This window comes from Gobius niger (assembly GCF_951799975.1).
Source record: "Gobius niger genome assembly, chromosome: 15".
In the NCBI taxonomy this organism is placed as follows: Eukaryota; Metazoa; Chordata; class Actinopteri; order Gobiiformes; family Gobiidae; genus Gobius; species Gobius niger.
Window position 1 is genome coordinate 13,354,634 of NC_136866.1, and position 18,106 is coordinate 13,372,739.

Sequence of the window (18,106 nt, forward strand, 5' to 3'; positions counted from 1 at the left end):
AACAATTCGGACAAAGTCGCCAGTTCACCTCTCACACACTGCATACAGGACATAACAGTTGTCAACCATAATGCTAAGATAATGCTTCTCTTTTTGTGTGTGTGTAATTCATTTGGCCATACCTCATTTTGTAGCTGCTTTAGTTCAGAATTGGAATTGTCACTGTGAAGTGAGGTCAACGAGAAGCCACTGAGCATATCAAGAGAAAGTAAGACCTGCTTCAATGCCTCAAGTAGATCGCCTTGTTCCCCTGAGGCACTTGTACTCATCTGGGAAGACGGACACCAGAAATTTAGTTTGTAAAGTTTATTTTTTTTGCTATGTCTGGTACAGGATTATGTACATACTAATGATCTGAGAGCAAGTACAGCCTGTTGAGTTCGCAGAAGAGCGGCTCCATTTGAGAAAGTTTCTCCTGTTGAAACCTAAAAAGTATTCAAGTTTACGGATAAATGGATTAACTATATATTTTTATAGTGTAATAAAGTTTGTGATGCAAATGATACCCGCAAATCTTGCTGTGATGTATCAAGACTGGGCAGCTGCTCAGGCAGTTGAGTCCACAGCGGTTGCTTTACGGCGTATTCTTCTTGAAGGCACTGGCTCTTTGGAGAATCATGCACTTCTTTGTATCTTTCTGTGTCATTCCATGGTTTTATATCTTTGGATGCATCCTGAGTCTACAACACAAACATTACAAACTAAGGTAACAGCATGTATTAAATGTATATATTTAAGATATAACTAGATTTTGTTTGCAATTGGCCAGAAAAAAATACATAATTTTATTTAGAAGATTTATTTGCTTTTAATTTGTTTAAAAAAAAATTCTGCTTCGTGTTTTGGCAATTTTAAGTCTTCCTTTTTAAAAATGACATTAAAGGGACTAGATGCAAGTTGGCCATTTTATACTCACTACTGCCACCTCAGATCATACATGTAACTGCACCTTCTATATTAAGCTCGTGCATGACGGCAATTCTTTTTGAGTGACAGTGCAGGATTCAAGAGGCAGTTGTGGTGAATAGGTCTGGGCTCATTGTACACCTCAGGACACTACTGGAACATGTAGGGGGAGGAAAATACATAATTTTAACATTTTTAAACTCCGTATAGTCCCTTGCTCCGCCCATGTTTGCGGTCCAAAAAGACCTGCCAAAGTGGACCATGTTAGAAGGTCAGGGAGGCAAAGAGAAACACAGAAAGTTGTCACTCTGCGATTATTCCTTCCTCCTGCTAAACAGAGCCACTTATTGTCATAACATCCACAAAACAATCCAAATTGTAGATCATGTTCTTGCCTTGACCTGCTGTACATGGTTCTAGGCAACGAAAGAATAAATACACTAGAGGGAACAGTAGACAATATCCTATATTACATTTTACCAGCAAAAAAAAAAAGTGGGTTATGTGCTTAGTTCCTCTTAGTCGATATTTCTGAGTACTTTTCGGACTCTGAGAGGTGCTCAACAATATCTCCCTGACAACCGCCTGCTGGAAACACTCAGTCATTCAGAAATGGGCAGGGATGGTAAAGTGTCTTGCCCAAGGACACAATGACAATAATTAATGTGACCGTTACTGACCAGAGCCTCAGTGGTGCTTGCAGACAAAGACGGATGCTCGTCTTCTTCCTCCTCATAGGAAACTGCAGCAGCGAATGGAGTTATAGGCCTCACGGGAACCAGTCTGGTGTCTTCTACCGCGGCTCTGGTCGGGGATGAGGTGGAAACATGGGCTTCCTGTCGGTGATTTTTATCCATGATGACAGATGTTGAATTTTCGACCATAGAGACGGCAGAGGAAATTAACAGCTGTGATTTTGTAATTTCGAAGTTTTGCAAATCTCCAGACTCTAAATCACTGTCCGGGGTTTCAGAGATGCTGGTTTCGAGCCAAGGCCTCACGGACAACAGCCAAGATTGAGTCGTGTCCAAACTGTCCTGTTCGCGTGTCCAACCGTGGATGAGCTAATAATGAAAAAGAAAAGTGCATGTTCTTTAGAGAAAAGGAAGTTACACCGCCTGACATTTCTTCAGCAATGCCCAGGTATTCTCTGCATACTACCTGAACATTTGCCAGCTGTTTATCTCCGTCCATTCCCCGCAGGTCTGCAGCTTCGTCTAGATCCTGAAATATGGGTTGTGGGGCGTAAACACTCAAATGCAAATCCAAACACAGTGTGTTAACATTACATGCAGATTGTGGACTGTTTCTGATTGAATAGAGCGACCTCCTGCAGTGCAACAGATTTATAGCAGCTGCCTCTGACAGAGTGAGGGCGCACAGACAAACCCTAACAACATGCTATTGTAGCGTTTGTGGGGCTCTGGCTCAACATGCAAAGTGCATAGGAAATGAAGGAAAGTGTGCGATGCAGTAACATGCATGTCTTCTGAATGGTGATTTCTCTTTTTCATTTACCTCTGCGACACTGCTTGTTAGTGTGTCAGAGGAGGACATCGCGTCACCCTCGTCCTCCTCTGAACTAGACAGCACAAAAGCCTCCTGCTTTTAGCCGCAATAACAGTAAAATGAACACGGATCAAATGTGGCAACAACATATTATCAAGCCATGGATTTTTTACTTGGAAATGCGCCTTTTTAATTCTCATTTCAAAACAGCCAAATGTTGTGATTGTGCAACGAATGCTCAACCAAGATATGTTTCACTTCCTCCTTTAGCTTTTAATTATTGAGTTCAGGGGATTTTATTTTACCTGCTTCCGGTCTGCTAAATTGTTAGATGTTGTGCAGTTGTCCTTTTCGCCTATGTTGTCCTGTGAAAAAAAAAAAAAACACAGACAAGAACTGGATATCTTAAAGTAATCAACATGGTGTGGAAATGATGTAAAATAACATATGATTTATATTATATTCAGTCCCTTGTTTTAGGTCTTATATAATTTCCTAGTTTGATACTTTGGGACTCAACATGCAGATTGCACACACCTCCAGTACAGCAGTTTGCTTGTGAGAGAGTCGCTCCAGCTCCTCGATGCGCTGCAATAGTGAAGTGGCTTTACAGAAGACCAGCAGTTTGTCCTTTGTGTCCGAGGGCAGGTCAAGCTCCTCTTTGACCCTCTGTATGTACAGTAGGGCTTCTTTTGCTGAATGCGCATTGGACACAATCACCTGCAACACATCAAGTCATCATTCAAGTCATTTTGATTCCTTACAGCCATACGTATGGGAAATTTCCATTCACAAAAGAGCTGATTTTGTTGTTGATGAAATATTATTCTATCTAGGGGTCTCAACAGAAAAAAAACGGGGCGGTTAATTAACAATTCAAAACAAAATGTTCAATCTTATTTAACCACTTAACCACCATCTTAACTGAGCACACTTTCTCCAGAGTAACCCTAATCTAAAAGCTTGTATATAGAAGTCTGAGACGTTTTATGTATACACACAGGCATATTAAAACTTAAGCCCAATTAGCATTACCTGTCTGTTGTGAAGATGCTCAGCTATTGAAATACTGTTGCTGTCCTCTGCAGATAATATGGCTTCAATCTTTGACACATTTCTCTCTATGGTCTTTAGTTCAGCCTCTAAATCCTCCACCACCTGAAAGCAAAACAGTACAATATTACCAGACTCAATTTAGCTCAGTAAGTATGATCATACATTATTTCTGAGTGGGTATATAATTAAAACTAAAACCTAAGACTAAAAAAATCAATAAAATACAGCAGCTCTCACCGTAGCCACCTGGAGCGTGGAGCCCAGAGGCTGCTGGATGGTTTGCTGCATGGTCAGCACATGTCGGTCTGTCTCCTCCAGCTTATTCTCCTGAACACTGGTGTCACACACTGCAGAGACATCACACAGGATGGGTCTGAACTCCCGCAGCATGAGCCTGATCCTCTTGGAGTCCTCCAACAGCAGCTATTAATGAACATAGAGTATTAGATTTAATATCCAATGAATCCCAATGACCTGCTTTCTTTTCGGGATGGACACAGCTGCCACAACCAAACAAACACATCATTCCTAATCACTGGATGAAGACTGTTAAGAGACATTCTCTTTAACAGTTGGTAGCGTTTCTTACTCGTAGTAAAATAGTTTTCCTTTTTACTACTGGCCTGTAAGGAGTTGGCATGATTCTGGAGACTCTTGGCTGTTGTGAAAGAACACGAAGCGCCGAGCCAGGACTCTGCCTCATCCAGCCAGCAGGTGGCTCGGTACAGGATATCTTCAAACTGGCGCAAACGAGCAGGAATCTGAAAATGGAGAAGAAATACAGAGCCATCTTTTGTTTGCTCTATTTTGGTAGTTGCAAGTAATATTCAACACTTGAACATCTTTTACAATAAGCCAGTCAGGATATAATAAGGCTCCGCCATAAACTGAATTAAAAAGCAACAAAAAAGCTTTTCGTTAATATTTCAATATAACACCCCAAACATCAAAATACATGATCAGAGAATACTTGGTCACATAAGGAAATGCCGTGAGGACTGACTTTGCTGAGGAAGGCGGTGTGCTGCTCCACACTCTGAGCCGTGTTCTGGTAGCACTGCAGTGGCTCCGTCAGCTGGTCCATGAGGAAATGGGCCTGGTCTGGGAAGTCCTCGGCCAAATCCTGCACCTCACTTTCCAGTAGCATCAGACGGCTGTGCCAGAGGTCCAGCTCATCCCACACATGCTGCACGGGGAATGTAAGCATATGTCAAAATCGTTTACTAGTGACATGAACTTTATTGTAAAGTTTAATGCTTTATAAATCTACAGTAAATGTACGTAAGTGATACTGGCACACACCTTTAGCACACGCTGAGCTTCAGTAACACTCGGACTCCTCTGCTGCAGTGGCTGTTTCACTCTCTCCAGTCCTGACCTCAGCTCCTCCACACGACCCGCCAACATCTCCACATGGGCACTTCTCTCCGTCACCTACGATCACAGCATTCACATTTTAGACTAATTAATAGAAAGATTGTGCTGGTTGGTTTCTAGTCTCACCCTTTCCTCTGCTCTTTGAAGAGAAAGTTGAACGTCTTGTAATTGTCTGCAGATATCGAGAGGGATCTCACTGTAGCAACTGTGCAGGCTGTCCACAGTGTGCTGTAATCTGGACTGAAGAGAGGACAGGTCCTTCTTGTACTCCTTTGGCAACAGAAACATAAAAAAAACATTGTAACAGTTTCATAAATTATACAAATAGAAGTCATGTTCATTCAAATAGTTCAATAGGAGTATTAGATATAGAACAGGATCTGACAATAGCAGGTCAATGCAAACCAAAAAATATAAAAACAACTGACACTGACAAACAACTTTCCTCTGAACAGTTAATCATAAGGAGTATATGTCCATTGGGTTTTCACATGTGTATAAAACTTGACCCTATAGTTCAGACTAATGTTGTCACAATACTAAATTGTCATACAATCGGCTTCCTCTTTCATTGTTTGTTTAAAAAAAAAAAAAAAAACAGGTATAGGGCCTTTAAGGATAAACTTGATAGTGATGTAGAGACTAAATTCCACACTTGGTACATTGATATAGTCCCATCTCTTACCATCTCCAAATACTATAAAGCCTTTTTCAAAGGGATTCTGAATGTAAAGATGCCTGCTCAGTTGAGTGTAAAAATGAGTGTCAATTTTCTTTGACAACCGTAGTTCAGACCTCTACAAACATGTTCTGGAAAGCATATGATTCTTGTATCAGTCTTCTCTCATTAGGTAATGCTTCAGATTAAAATGTGTACTGTCGAATGAATGAATGACATTAAACATAGAATGCCAATCTAATCGCAATTGCAAAACCAGAAAAATCTCCTTCCAAAATGACGCAGCCCTAGAATCCACAAACTCTTATATTCTTGAATGAACTGCAGATCTATTTCACAAGCTCTGTACAAGTTTCTTCAGTTGATGTTTAAAACATAACTCAACATCTCCAGATAAAATGATCTTACCTGTTGTTGAGGTTGACCACAGCAGCTCTCCAGTGTGGAAGACAAGCATAAAACATGACTCTCCAGTTCTGTTAATTCTCCCATAACGTGCACTTTCTCCTGCTCCTTCACCTCAGCAGCTTCTGCCGCCAGTCGATTCCTCTCCTTCAAACTAAAGATGGCGCACATTTACAAACATCTTTACAATAAATCAGGGAGCCTATATTGTATACATTAGCGTACCTCCTGACGCGGTCTTTAATCTCCACCAGAGTTTTGCCGACGGGCCCAGGGCAGGTGGGACCCTGGGAGTGGGCTCGGCTCAGGGCGTGCTCCAGGCGGCGCTCCAGGGAGGCCAGGGCTCGCCGCTGCGTCTCCAGCCCGGCCTGGTGCAGCTCAGCCTGGGCTAGGTGCGTCATAGAGCCCTCCACGGAGACAGTACCAGGGGAGCAGGGAGGCAGGTCAGTCTGAACAGAGGCCGGAGAGGTGCAGCACTGCTCAATCTAAATAAACACAGAATGGTGGCCTCAGTAAGATCTTGGATTTAAATGGTTTACCAAGAACTTAATGTCTTATATTTAGGTGCTTCTAACCCAAAACACTTCAAATAGAAAAATACAGTAATCAGTAATAGAAAAACAGATACCTTCTTTAAAATGCAGAAGTGCCTCTTATTAACAATGCATTAAAAGTGATTTAAAAAATGTCAAATTTAAAACTCACGCTCGTGGTTATATCCTTCCACTCCTGCGCCTTCTGTTTGTTGTGTGCCGTGAAGAGGCCAACACTTCGCCGTAATGCAGCCCACCTCCTCCAGAGGGCACCCACCTCGTCTCCCCTGGCTGTCCCACAGCCCTGCATCGGACAGGCAGCTCTCAGCTCCTCAATCTGCCCAGCCAGCATCTGCAGGTCCTCCATTAACAACTGCAATCCACACCAAGTCAGGACAGTCCATACAGTACATGACCTATCTAGTATTAATACGGTCAAGAAAAATTATGCATCTACCTTGGCCCTGTTTCGTTGGGCAGTACATTGCTCAAAAGAACTGATTGGTTCTGCTGCACACTTTGACAGATTGTCTTCAATTCCACATATGATTCCCAGCACATCGTCATGATTACTCTTGTGCTTCTGCAGCCTTTCTGAACACCTGCATATCAAATACAGAAACATTAATAAAGATCAATAGCAACAGCTCCGATGCCATTATGTGGTAACACTCCCCATTTCAACACAATTATAAGATTTGTCTAAAAAACTAACAAAGTTAAAGGTGCATTAGCAACTTTTTATGCGTGGCAAAAAAGTTGATATCTGTGCGTATTTGACCTTGTAGTGACCCTGCTGCGTGAGTGGTCTGCATGACGTCTTTACTTTCCATCACAGTGGTCTCTAGGATGATCCAGGATCAATTGTTTTAATAGGTTCTCACTGTTGACGGCGCCTCTCACCAACTTACAAAACAATTGATCTTGAAGAATTGTACAGACCACTGTGATCGAAAGTGAAGGTGCCATGCTGACCACTCATACAGCCGCTGCGTCACTACAAGGCCAAGCACGCACACATATCGTTATCTTTTTTTTTTTTTTTTATAAAAGTTGCACTTTGCTTGACATTTTGGGTGATGCATTTTCATTTTTTTTTATTTTATCTTTGTCCTCCTTGGGCACAAGATAAGCAACATTGTTGCTGGACAACCATGTACCAATGGTTATTTTAAAACATTAATTTTTTTTTATTTATTATTATTAGCTTTAGAGAGGGTATATAATGGCCCTATGCTTGCCAGTGCACAATGGCATTCTCCTAAATACATTTTACAATCTCCTCAGAGGGAACTAACCACTCAGCTATCACGCGTTTGTGTGATTTTAAAGCTAGTTAAAAAGTTGTTAGATTTTTAAGTTTAAAAATTAGGAGTATGCATAATTTCTTCTTTTTCCTGCAATAAAAATCTAAAGCTTTTTCGGCATTTGCTTCAATTCACCAAAACATATAGTAGCTTCTAAATCACAACACAATACAGTATGTCATTAGTGTTAAGATCTAGTACCTCTGTAATGCCTGTTGTCGCATCTGGGCCTGGGCCTCCAGCATGGCCCGCCCCACCAGTAACTGACTGAGCATCTCAGTATGAAGCTTCTCCATCTTTGTGCGAGACAGGCAGTGCTGCTGGGGTATGACTTTGGTGAGATGGTCCACATGAGCCTGGAGCCCGGCCTCGAGAGCGTGTAAGGCCTGCTCGGTCTGCCTCTGCTCCTCGGTGCAGTCCACAAACCCCCCACTGGACGAGACAAATGTGGCTCCTCGGTGCAGTCCACAAACCCCCCACTGGACGAGACAAATGTGGCCTCAGCATTATTGAGGAAGCTGATCGCTCCCTGTGCGGCCCACTGGTAGTCCTTCAGGGACTCTCGGGCCTGGGACAGACTCTCCTATAAGGGATATCCAGATAAGACACTCTAGCCTTGGTAGATATCCTATTTGTCTAACAGCGCAGTCATGGAGTTTTCGAAATCTTTACTCACCATTTGTACGAGGCACTCTGTCATCGCTGTATTTCTAGTCGAATACAGTTCCTCGTGATGTCTCAGGTTCTTCTTGTATTTTCTTGCTAGACCTTCCAACACCCTCATCCCGGACTCCATGTTCCTCCACAACACCCAGCACCTCTGCAGCCTCGCATCTACTGCCTTTTCATCCGGATCCACCGCCTCAGCTTCCTCCAGCTCCACCTTAGTCCTTCGCATTAGCTCCATCGTTTCTGGCAATTCCGTTTCAAAGCGTAGTCCCAGTACAAGTTTGCTTTCGAGATGTTTGATGTCTTCTGTAACAGCCTGCTCCAACGTGACTAAAGTTTCCACAGTTTGGCGAATCCTCTGCCTCTCTGTGTTCAACTCCATGGGATATACATCTTGAGCTATGGCCTCTAACTGATCGGCCACCTCCTGACACAGCGTCTTCACGAGAGGCAATTCCACCAGAAGATTTTGGCTCAGTCTGAACCTTTCCCCCAAACTTGCTTCTTTATCTTTAGCGCCCGATATGTGTTCGCCTACTATGTCCCTCATCTGCTCCATCTGCCTCCTCAATTGCATGTATTTGTCTTGCTCAACGGCACATCGGCCCAAAGCATTGCACCTGTCAAGCAGTTCTCCGACGGCGTCCAACACTGATCTACGCTTCCCTTCCTGGCAGCCCTGTAACGCCTGCACCTGACACTGATGTCGCGTCAGCTCGAATTTCAAAAGCGTGATTTCTGAAATGGATTCTTGAGTCAGCGGAAACCTTTTCTGCTTCAGAGCGCGGCAAAGCTGCTCCAAGTCTGCTTCGATATTAGATAGATCTTCGCTACATTTAGACTGTTCGTAAATAAGCTCCTCCGTCTCCAACACAACCGCCTTCTCATGCGCCAAAAGTCCAGCGATTTCGCTCCTAACTCCTGCCAATCTGTTCACAAGATAACTACTTTCTCCAGGTCCCAACCCCACCAAAATCTTATTGCAACTTTCGGCCACCGCGTCCACAAGTCCAAGTTTGCCCTCAATTTCTAAAGCGTTTTCTCTATGCGTATCATGTTCCCTCTCGAGCCTTGCGATATCATCTTGCTGGACACTTTCAACATGGCCGAAATAGTCTCTTCTGACATGAATTCCAGTGAGCCATTCGTCGATACTTGCAAGCTGAGCAAACAAAGTCTGCCTATCCTTGAAGTTGTCTTTCATAGTTCTGAGACATTGGCATAAGCTGTTAGAAATAGTCTGATACAAGCCCGGCAGTGCATGAAGTACTTGGTCGTATTCCTGTTTAGCCGTCATTTTCATCTCATCAAAATGTATTTCTTCGATCCGGGCCTGTCGAAAAGAAAAATCTGCTTGAAATCTCTCCAACTCTGCAATCTGAATCTGTGCCTCTTCGGGAAATAGTGCTAACTTTTCACCAGCAACAACGTGGTTTTCTGCTTGTTTGGCCCATAGGAAACAATCCTGTAGTTGCTTGTTAGTAGCAGTTGAATAAATACTCCCACAGCTGCCAGCTAAGACCTTCATCTTAATCTTGCATTCATTGAGGAGTAATCGCAAATCGTCAAAGTCATTTTTCAGGCCACCTTTGTCATTTTGACCGATGGAGAAATCAGCAATGCAATCAAATTGTGTGCGCAAATGTGCATACTGTTGGCTGTAGATTTTCATGTCTGCTATCCACGCAAGCAAGTGTGTTGTATTTTTGATGTTGGGGAGTGTCATGAACGACTCCAACGAAACGAGTAAGTCTCCAAGTTGGCCTTTAAGTTGCTTGATTTCTCGTCTGAAGGCACAAAGCTGAGAGGCTGAGTTGGAGGCCTGTTGTTGTGCCGTCTGGATGCTCTGCTCCAAAAGTCTCCATTCTTCCCTTATGTCTCCGAAATGGGCCACAAGGACACCAAATCTCTCCGTGTGGCTTAGGTGAACAGACAATTGGCGACTTAACGTAGCACACTCATCGACAAGGTGTTGTTTATGGTCCATTGTCTTCAATAAGACACCGAGTTGTTCGGCTTGACGTTCACAGCTTCCCAAATGATCCCTGAGGAGAAAAAAAAGGAAAACTTACATGCAACTTGTGACTTTAAATAAGGCAGCATAGGTTCAGTTGTAGCTGGAGGGGTGTTAAAGGAACAGGCCACCGTGTTTTACATACTGAGATATGTTCTTCCCTGAGCTTAGACGAGTTGATGCGTACCTGTCTGGTCTTTGTGTGTGCCCAAAGTCACGCAAAATGACCAAAGATGTTGTAAGCATTTGGCTTCTCCCAACATATTCCTATAGCTCCAAACGGGGGTGAAGTTGGAAGCGACCACGCTCTTCCACGAGCACGCACAAATACCAAACAGGTACGTATCAACTCGTCTAAGCTCAGGTAAGAACATATCACAGTACAGAAAAATGGTGGCCTGTTCCTTTAAACCAGCAACAGGATCTACAGACCCTTCCTTAAAAAGAAACCACATGTACTTACAAGCTCATTTTCTCTTTCTCAGTCGCCACAACCTCCAGGAATGCTTTGGTCATCTTAAGGTGCCTGTGATATTTTTTGACCTGCTCTATTTGCGCTTCTTTCATATGCACTGTGTCGGTGGCCTCCAGCAGGGCGGCGCTGCATAATCCTTCAATACTTTTCGGGACTTCAGATTCTCCATTACGTATCGCAACCACTTGCTCCTGGACATTGCACTTCAGGTTCTACAAAACAAAGCAAAAAAAGACAACACATCATTAAGGCATTAATAGTAAACAGTTAAATATAAATAACAATGGAGACAGTGTACCTCTGCTTCCTGTACTTGTCTCGTCATTCCCGCGAGGCTGAGTTGAGCGGCTTGGTAGCGACAAACCAAAACTCTTTTAATAGTTCGCATCAACGGGATTTCAGCTTCACCAGAAGAAGACTTTAGGAACCAACTGAGATCAAACCTTGGTGCCCGCTATAAACAGTAAAAAAAAAATGTATATAAATATAGCAAACTTCTCTGCACTTGTACTTTAAAATTCTACATGTGCAATCTTGTGTAAATCCGCAGTCATTCAGGCGTATTCTGTATAGTTACGACTTTCCAAAATGACACGCCTGGACAGGGAGAGGAGGTGACGAATTGTCTTTGAAAAGTATTTTTACATTACATAGAGCCCACCTTTTACTTGTACCTAAAAAATAACAACATATTCATCATATCACATCATATCATTTGCAACAGACAACATTCAAACAAAAAATACCACAGTCAGCATTGCATTTACAATATATTTGCCTAGTCTGAGATAACAGTCTGTCCAGGAAATCACTCGGACACAAAGCGTTCCCTGTGGACTCTACAGATGCATGATGGGAATACACAAACATCAATCAGAATAGCTCTGCCTTATCTGTCCACTGGAGCGAGACAGTGACGTTACACAAAACCTTAAACACACTTCCCCTTAATGAAAATTATAACGCACAAAAAAAAAATCGTTCTCATAGAATGTTGCAAAATGGGGAGGGCATCTGGCTTGAAACGTATTCTAAACTAATATGAATCTACCTGGACACTACGGGTGGAAACTGAAAAACAAAGATGAACATTTGAAAGCCGATACTCACATTTATAATGCAACTGTTTTCCGCCAAGCTCTGGACACCGGCTAAAACGTCCCGCATGGTGAACTTGTGCTTGTAGGATCCACCTGTTGCCTCTCCGGGCTCGGAGCATTGGCCCGGTCCGTCTGCCCGGTGCTGATCCATGTCTGAGGTCGCCTGAAACGCATGGGACATTAGGACGGTGTAAGATTTCAACCTTCTATCCCACGTGTGCGCTTGTCCAATAGATAACAACAAGGCTTTACTGTGCTGTCCCAGCCCAGGGAGTGCAGTTCTTTTTTTCTTTTTTTTCACAGTAGCACAGCAAGTCAGTGCTGTCAAAGCAAGAATGTGCCTGAAGAGACAAGAGCTAACCCCGGGGGGAAAGGGGAAACCACTAGCTCCAGTTTAAAGATGTAGCTTATCTGTTTTGACTGGGTCGGACAGGGCAGACACCTTAGCATGACAGGAACAGCCAGGGAAGCACTCTGGAACATGCCCCCAGTGTGAAACAACAACTCGTCTAATTAGGGGGTAGTAAGCAGAAGAGAACACAACTCCTCAGTTCACTTTGACAGGGATACGAGGAAAGGGTCAAGTAATACTTTGAAAACATGTTGAAAAAGAAGAACACATTTGAGTATTTTTGGGGGAACCACAGTTTGGCACTTGTTAAGTCATTTACCACTCATATGCCTCATAATCAATTCAGTTTAAGGTTCCTTAAGCTTGAGTATAAAGAATTTGAGTAAATAAATAAATAAATAAATACATAAATAAATAAATAAATAAATAAATAGATAAAAATGGACCGCCTGACCCCCCGACAAAAGTCGCCATTCACTATACATATATTTACCAACATATACCCAGTAATACTGTCTCAATCAAACTGAAATCGTAATCTGAATGGCTGCAATTACTAAATCGCCAAGACTTGTATAACATAATATCCTGTCTATATGGGGTCTTCTTATACATTTATAAACCACTATTCCTGTTGTTTAGTTTAGCAGTTCATATTTCAGTCGTCTCTCAAATGTTAATGCTCTTGGTTGAATCTAAAATGTGCAGAATGAATTCAATATTAATTTTACAATATAAATTGCACAACTTGAGAATAATCACCATTAGTTTTGTTTTTTTCAGAATCAAGCATATTTGAGCAAGCCTTTTGAAAACCGTGCCCTGTTAACTCTTAACTAAATGTTAAAGATGTTTGTTGTCTGTAAATTTTGTCAAAAGAAGGAAGCATGAAGCACATGAGCAGAAAGCACATGGCTGCAACATGTCAGACTCCTAATATCAGGCTGTGCGTTCCACATAGCTGCAATACTTGGCATTTTTTCCAGCTGCAGTGCCTGTGAAGACACTTGTAAATGCGGTGCAGTTACAAATTGATTTGACATGAGCCGTGAATTTACACAATTACCATACAATGTGCATGTCATGATACAGTAGAAGAGTAAAGCTATTAGAGGCTACAAAAGTGGAACAGAATGCAAAAAAACGTGACAGAAAGTTCAAAATTATACACTACAAATGTCAAACTTTTACAATGAAGACAAGTCTGAATGACAGGCTCTGTCTGGGGTGGCTCTAAAAACAAAGTTGTAAAATGCCAAAGACAAGTTACAGTGATCAGTGATCACGCACTGAGTGAGGAGAGAGCAGCGCGACAAATGTCAAAGAAAAAGCCTTTTTTCTTCTGGAAGAGGAAAGGCATGAAAGCTGTTTTTCTACAATGTAAAATGGAGAATTAAACAAAACTTATAACCTATTATAAGTTGATAATAATGACATGTTTACTTTAGACTATTTAATTTATGTGCTTGCGTAGCCTGCAGGTGAGAATAGAAGCAAAGTAAAATTAAAAGTAACAATATCTTTTACAAAAAAACACAAAATCTGTTTCCATGTTATCTTATTATGTTTAAAACCTGCTAACTTTGTAGTTTAGACTTTTTTAAATTTTCTGAATTTTCACAATTATATTTTTCCCCCCCAAAAAATGTCCAGCCAAAGGTGCAACACATTACACTACATGTACAAAATGTGCAGGTTAAGTTTGAATGACTCATTTTTTATTAATTGTTATAATGGTAAGGTCCTCTGCAGATAACATAATCTAAAGTCTCCTCTCTTTTGTAATGTACAACTTCTGATTTTGTCCAGCCCTGTTAGTCAGATCCTTTTCCTCCTCTGTGTAGAATAACCGGAGAGCAGTCTGACCAAACCTTTGCTACAGAGAAGAACAGATCTACACTGAAATGCATGATACTTCAGTTTAGCAGTGTGTGTATAAATATTTGTAATAAAATTAGATCAAACAGGAACTAAGGACTGGACATAGAAAATACTTGTGTCTGTATATAATATAATAAAAGTACCTGTTCTGGAGTGACGTCTGTGTCCTCCGATGACCCGGGAAACTGGAGTTTGCACAGTTCTTTCAGCAGGCTGCCAATGCTATCCAAATAGTGCTTTTCTTCATGTGCTACTTCTGCGTCATTTAAATGCTTTATCCCTTCATTGTCTGTACTGTCAACAGTCAGCAAAACCTTTGTGTCATTTTGGTTTGCACTTTCCACTTTTGGCCTCTGGATCTGACAGAAGTCTGTCTCATCTTGACTGAAATGTTGGGCTGTACAGTCTTCGACACTAGCGCGGTCTCCAGCCTGTACTTCAACACCTTTTGCAGCCCATTCTTCATTTTGCTCTCCATTTGAATCATGGACAATGGCGTCGGCTATGTTTTCTTGTAGTTTCCAGTTTGGACCTTTTCCAGGAACAGTTGAAATGTGTTTTTCTTCAGAGGCGAATGATTCTGGGATTTCAATTTCCTTGTCATTTGGAGGAGAGTGCTGTGTTTGGCTGTGTGAGGCAGAGTTATCCGCCTTGTAGACCGAAATGAATTCATCTGAGGCAGGAGAACGCTATGTAAGAAAAATAACCACAATGATTAGTCATAATAATAATGTATTTTGATTAAATATGTCCAATTATGCAACAAACTTGTGGAGTGGAGATCGACAAGGAGCTGCCGAAGAGCAGGTTGGTTTTTACACCCTGTATATCTTATACTGTGGTTTACTAAGTGTCACTCCATACTAGGTGTGGGCCATATCATATCGCGATATAATTCTTTTATCTTTTATATCGTTGTGGCCACGCTATAATTTATGTTCCGCTCAGCTCCACCAGAGCAGCATAAACACTGACTGTAGAACACGGGGACAGGTGCTTAAAAAGTCAAATGAAATGAAGGATGTAAACTGTACATCATATTTATGAGGACATTAGTATGAGGTTAAAAACTTGAAAGCAACAATAAAACAATAATAAACATCCATACAAATAACAATTGCAATGCTTTTAGAGCTGCTGGATCGATTTAAGGCAAAATAACTAGAATGTTGTTAAATGAATTAAAGATGACACAAACTTTTTGATCAATCATTGATTTTTAAATACTATGTTAACCTGTTAACCACCGCCTTAACCAAGGGCATGTTCTCCAGTTCAGCTATACCCAAATCTAAAATGTTAAAGCCTGTAGGCCAGAGTAACGGCTCATTTGAATGAGCCGTTTTCATAGATTTTTTTTCGTCACTTTTTTTTTCATTCTCATCATAGTTTTGTCATTTATTCCACGCATTTTTGTTGCCTTTGTGTTACTTTTCTTTTACTCTTCTGTTGCATTTTCAACTTTGTCACTATTTTGAGATATTTCCAAGAAGCTTTTCGATTTGGGTAAATCCAAACTGGAGAAAATGTGCTCGGTTTAGGTGAGGGTTAAGAGGTTAATACAGAATTTTATTTAAAAAATGCTGTATGATGGATATATATAAAATAAAAGTAAAACACATATTAGCATATTTTCCACTGAAGCACAATTTAAACTTAAAACAGTTAAAATGTTTTTCCTCAAAGTCCAAACAGCAAGTAACTACTAAGCAAATATGTGAAATTAACCATAGATTATGTCAAGATTCGATTCAGTTGATGGCACATCCTGGTACCACAGCTTGAGAACCAGTGATCAGCTACAATACTTAATTCATATAATTCACTTTATTAAGCACGTTGTTCATCAGCGGAAAAATGTGGCATGAAAGATTTTTTTAAAGAAAAATGTGAATTTCTAGCACTTTATTGTTTTTAAAAGTCAAGTACAAACCTTTAGAAAAAAACAAAGATAAGCCACATCCACTAAAAGCACAAAACTGTTTATTATGCTAACTGTGTGCCACAATGAAGCAAAGGTAAACCCCTCTTTTATTAAAGGACAGGGGATGTACTGTACTTGTGACATTTAGAAGAAAAAAGTCCGGACATCCTGCTGTGAATAAAATTATAATCACACAAAGGGCAGAAAGGGTCTCATATTAGCACTAAGTGCTGGCTCAAATGGGATGTCGGGAGGGCAAAGGGTTATTTTTGCATTTCGGGAAGCGCGCAGTATGTTAGTATTAGTTTTCATCACTAAAGTCTCACAGTGGACAGTGGTGATGGAGAGTTTAATTCCTATTTTAATATTTCAGCTTGTACTTCCTGAATGCGCCTTTTCAAGTAACCATCAAATCTCCGCATTGTCGTTTTGTTTGTTTGTTTTCTTTCAACAAGGACATCGCGTCGCATAATTTGATTTGACTGAAGTTTTACACCAGATGCTCTACCTAATGTGATCTTGAACTTCTTTATTGAACTGTGCGTGGGACTAACAACACCTACTTCCAAAATAAAATAAATGACAGTCAAATCTGTATGTTCACATGACTATGGTACTTTTAAAATCTTTGCCACACAGAACAACAAAACAATTAGGAGCTGCTGAAAATAGTGGATAGTGTTTTGTACCTGGCTGGAAGCACCACTTGGCCCCATTTGACTCCACTGCTGCAGAGTGACTCCCTTGTCCTGTGTCAGCCCTGACTCTTTGTCTTCCACACAAATTAACTGCTTCGGCTTAAACCCGGGGCTAGAGTGGGAAAAAAGGTCAAAAACTAGTCAAAAATAAGACGGAAAATAAAAAGTGAGGTTGTGACTGTGTGTGAGGGTAGTCAAATGGAGTTGATATCAGTATTTTCTGGAACATGTACCACAACTGCAGCTGATGCTTTTCACTGTTTACAGATTATTACATTGTTTTTTATGTTACCTTTGATTATTGGAAACAGTGTCAGCAGTGGGCTTTTCCATCTGTTGATCCTGGCTCGTCCTTTCTCTGATGCTGACATCCAGCGCCCTCTTGTGGTTTAAAAAGTTGTTAATTTGTTGGGAGATGCTGGAGTCTGGATCCCGAATGGCTATGAGCTGAGAAAGGTCTTTTTCTATGCTGGCAAGTTGTTGTAGCACCTAGAAAAATCAGAGGCAGCAGTTAGTTTGAAGATATGAAAATATAATTGTGCTCTTGGTCATTATTATAATTTCAGTAGTGAAATTGGAATGAGACACACAGATAATGATTGGAATTAGTATGAAAAAAAAAATACCGTGACAATAAATAAAGTACTTATTGGTAGATAATTGGTAGAGATGAATATTAAAGGCCGTCACCTCTGGTAGTGGAGCGCAGCCTGGCGTCGCTGTGATCTCCCTCTGACAGTCGGACATGTCTCTCTGCAGAGATGTCAGTCTGTGGCAGCCGTCCTGGAGCAACCGACCGAGACGCTCCTCGTCACACACCGCTCTCTCAGTAATGGACACTTCCTACGGATGATTCAGTCACAAGTCCACAACATGAGAAGAACACTTTTAGATACTTTAAAATGGAGAAGAAAGGCGGAAGACTTTACATCCAACTGGGCCTTCAGCAGCTCCAGGCAGGTCTCCAGTTCAAACCAATGGGAATCCTGAGGAATACCGCTCTCTGGGACATTTGAAATGTGAAAATCCCTGACAGACAAAGAGAGAATATTTTAGAGTAGATTTGATATTCATTATGTTATAAGCAGAGGTGGTCAGTAACGGAGTAAATATACCAACATATTTTTGAGCATTTTTACTTTACTTGAGGCGTATTTCTCTTATTACTTGTACTTCACTAAGTTTGAAAGATTGATAAAATACTTTCTACTTGACCACATT

General features: G+C 41.2%; 1 protein-coding gene across 1 annotated transcript in view; it reads right to left on the minus strand.

The window, feature by feature from the left end:
* syne2a (spectrin repeat containing, nuclear envelope 2a) overlaps nt 1–18,106 on the minus strand; it is a gene marked incomplete at its 5' end in the record, with an annotated part of 57,740 nt that overhangs the window by 29,676 nt on the left and 9,958 nt on the right. Inside the window, 29 exon segments of the mRNA XM_079572575.1 lie at nt 4–38; nt 123–269; nt 348–425; nt 507–680; nt 1,587–1,970; nt 2,068–2,265; nt 2,721–2,780; nt 2,953–3,135; nt 3,451–3,573; nt 3,709–3,894; nt 4,095–4,232; nt 4,475–4,657; nt 4,774–4,905; nt 4,975–5,118; nt 5,936–6,086; nt 6,158–6,417; nt 6,638–6,838; nt 6,923–7,067; nt 7,974–8,223; nt 8,226–8,355; nt 8,449–10,486; nt 10,919–11,142; nt 11,229–11,384; nt 12,041–12,193; nt 14,407–14,952; nt 16,877–16,997; nt 17,178–17,374; nt 17,576–17,728; nt 17,815–17,914. Coding sequence (XP_079428701.1) covers nt 4–38; nt 123–269; nt 348–425; nt 507–680; nt 1,587–1,970; nt 2,068–2,265; nt 2,721–2,780; nt 2,953–3,135; nt 3,451–3,573; nt 3,709–3,894; nt 4,095–4,232; nt 4,475–4,657; nt 4,774–4,905; nt 4,975–5,118; nt 5,936–6,086; nt 6,158–6,417; nt 6,638–6,838; nt 6,923–7,067; nt 7,974–8,223; nt 8,226–8,355; nt 8,449–10,486; nt 10,919–11,142; nt 11,229–11,384; nt 12,041–12,193; nt 14,407–14,952; nt 16,877–16,997; nt 17,178–17,374; nt 17,576–17,728; nt 17,815–17,914 — 6,990 coding nt within the window.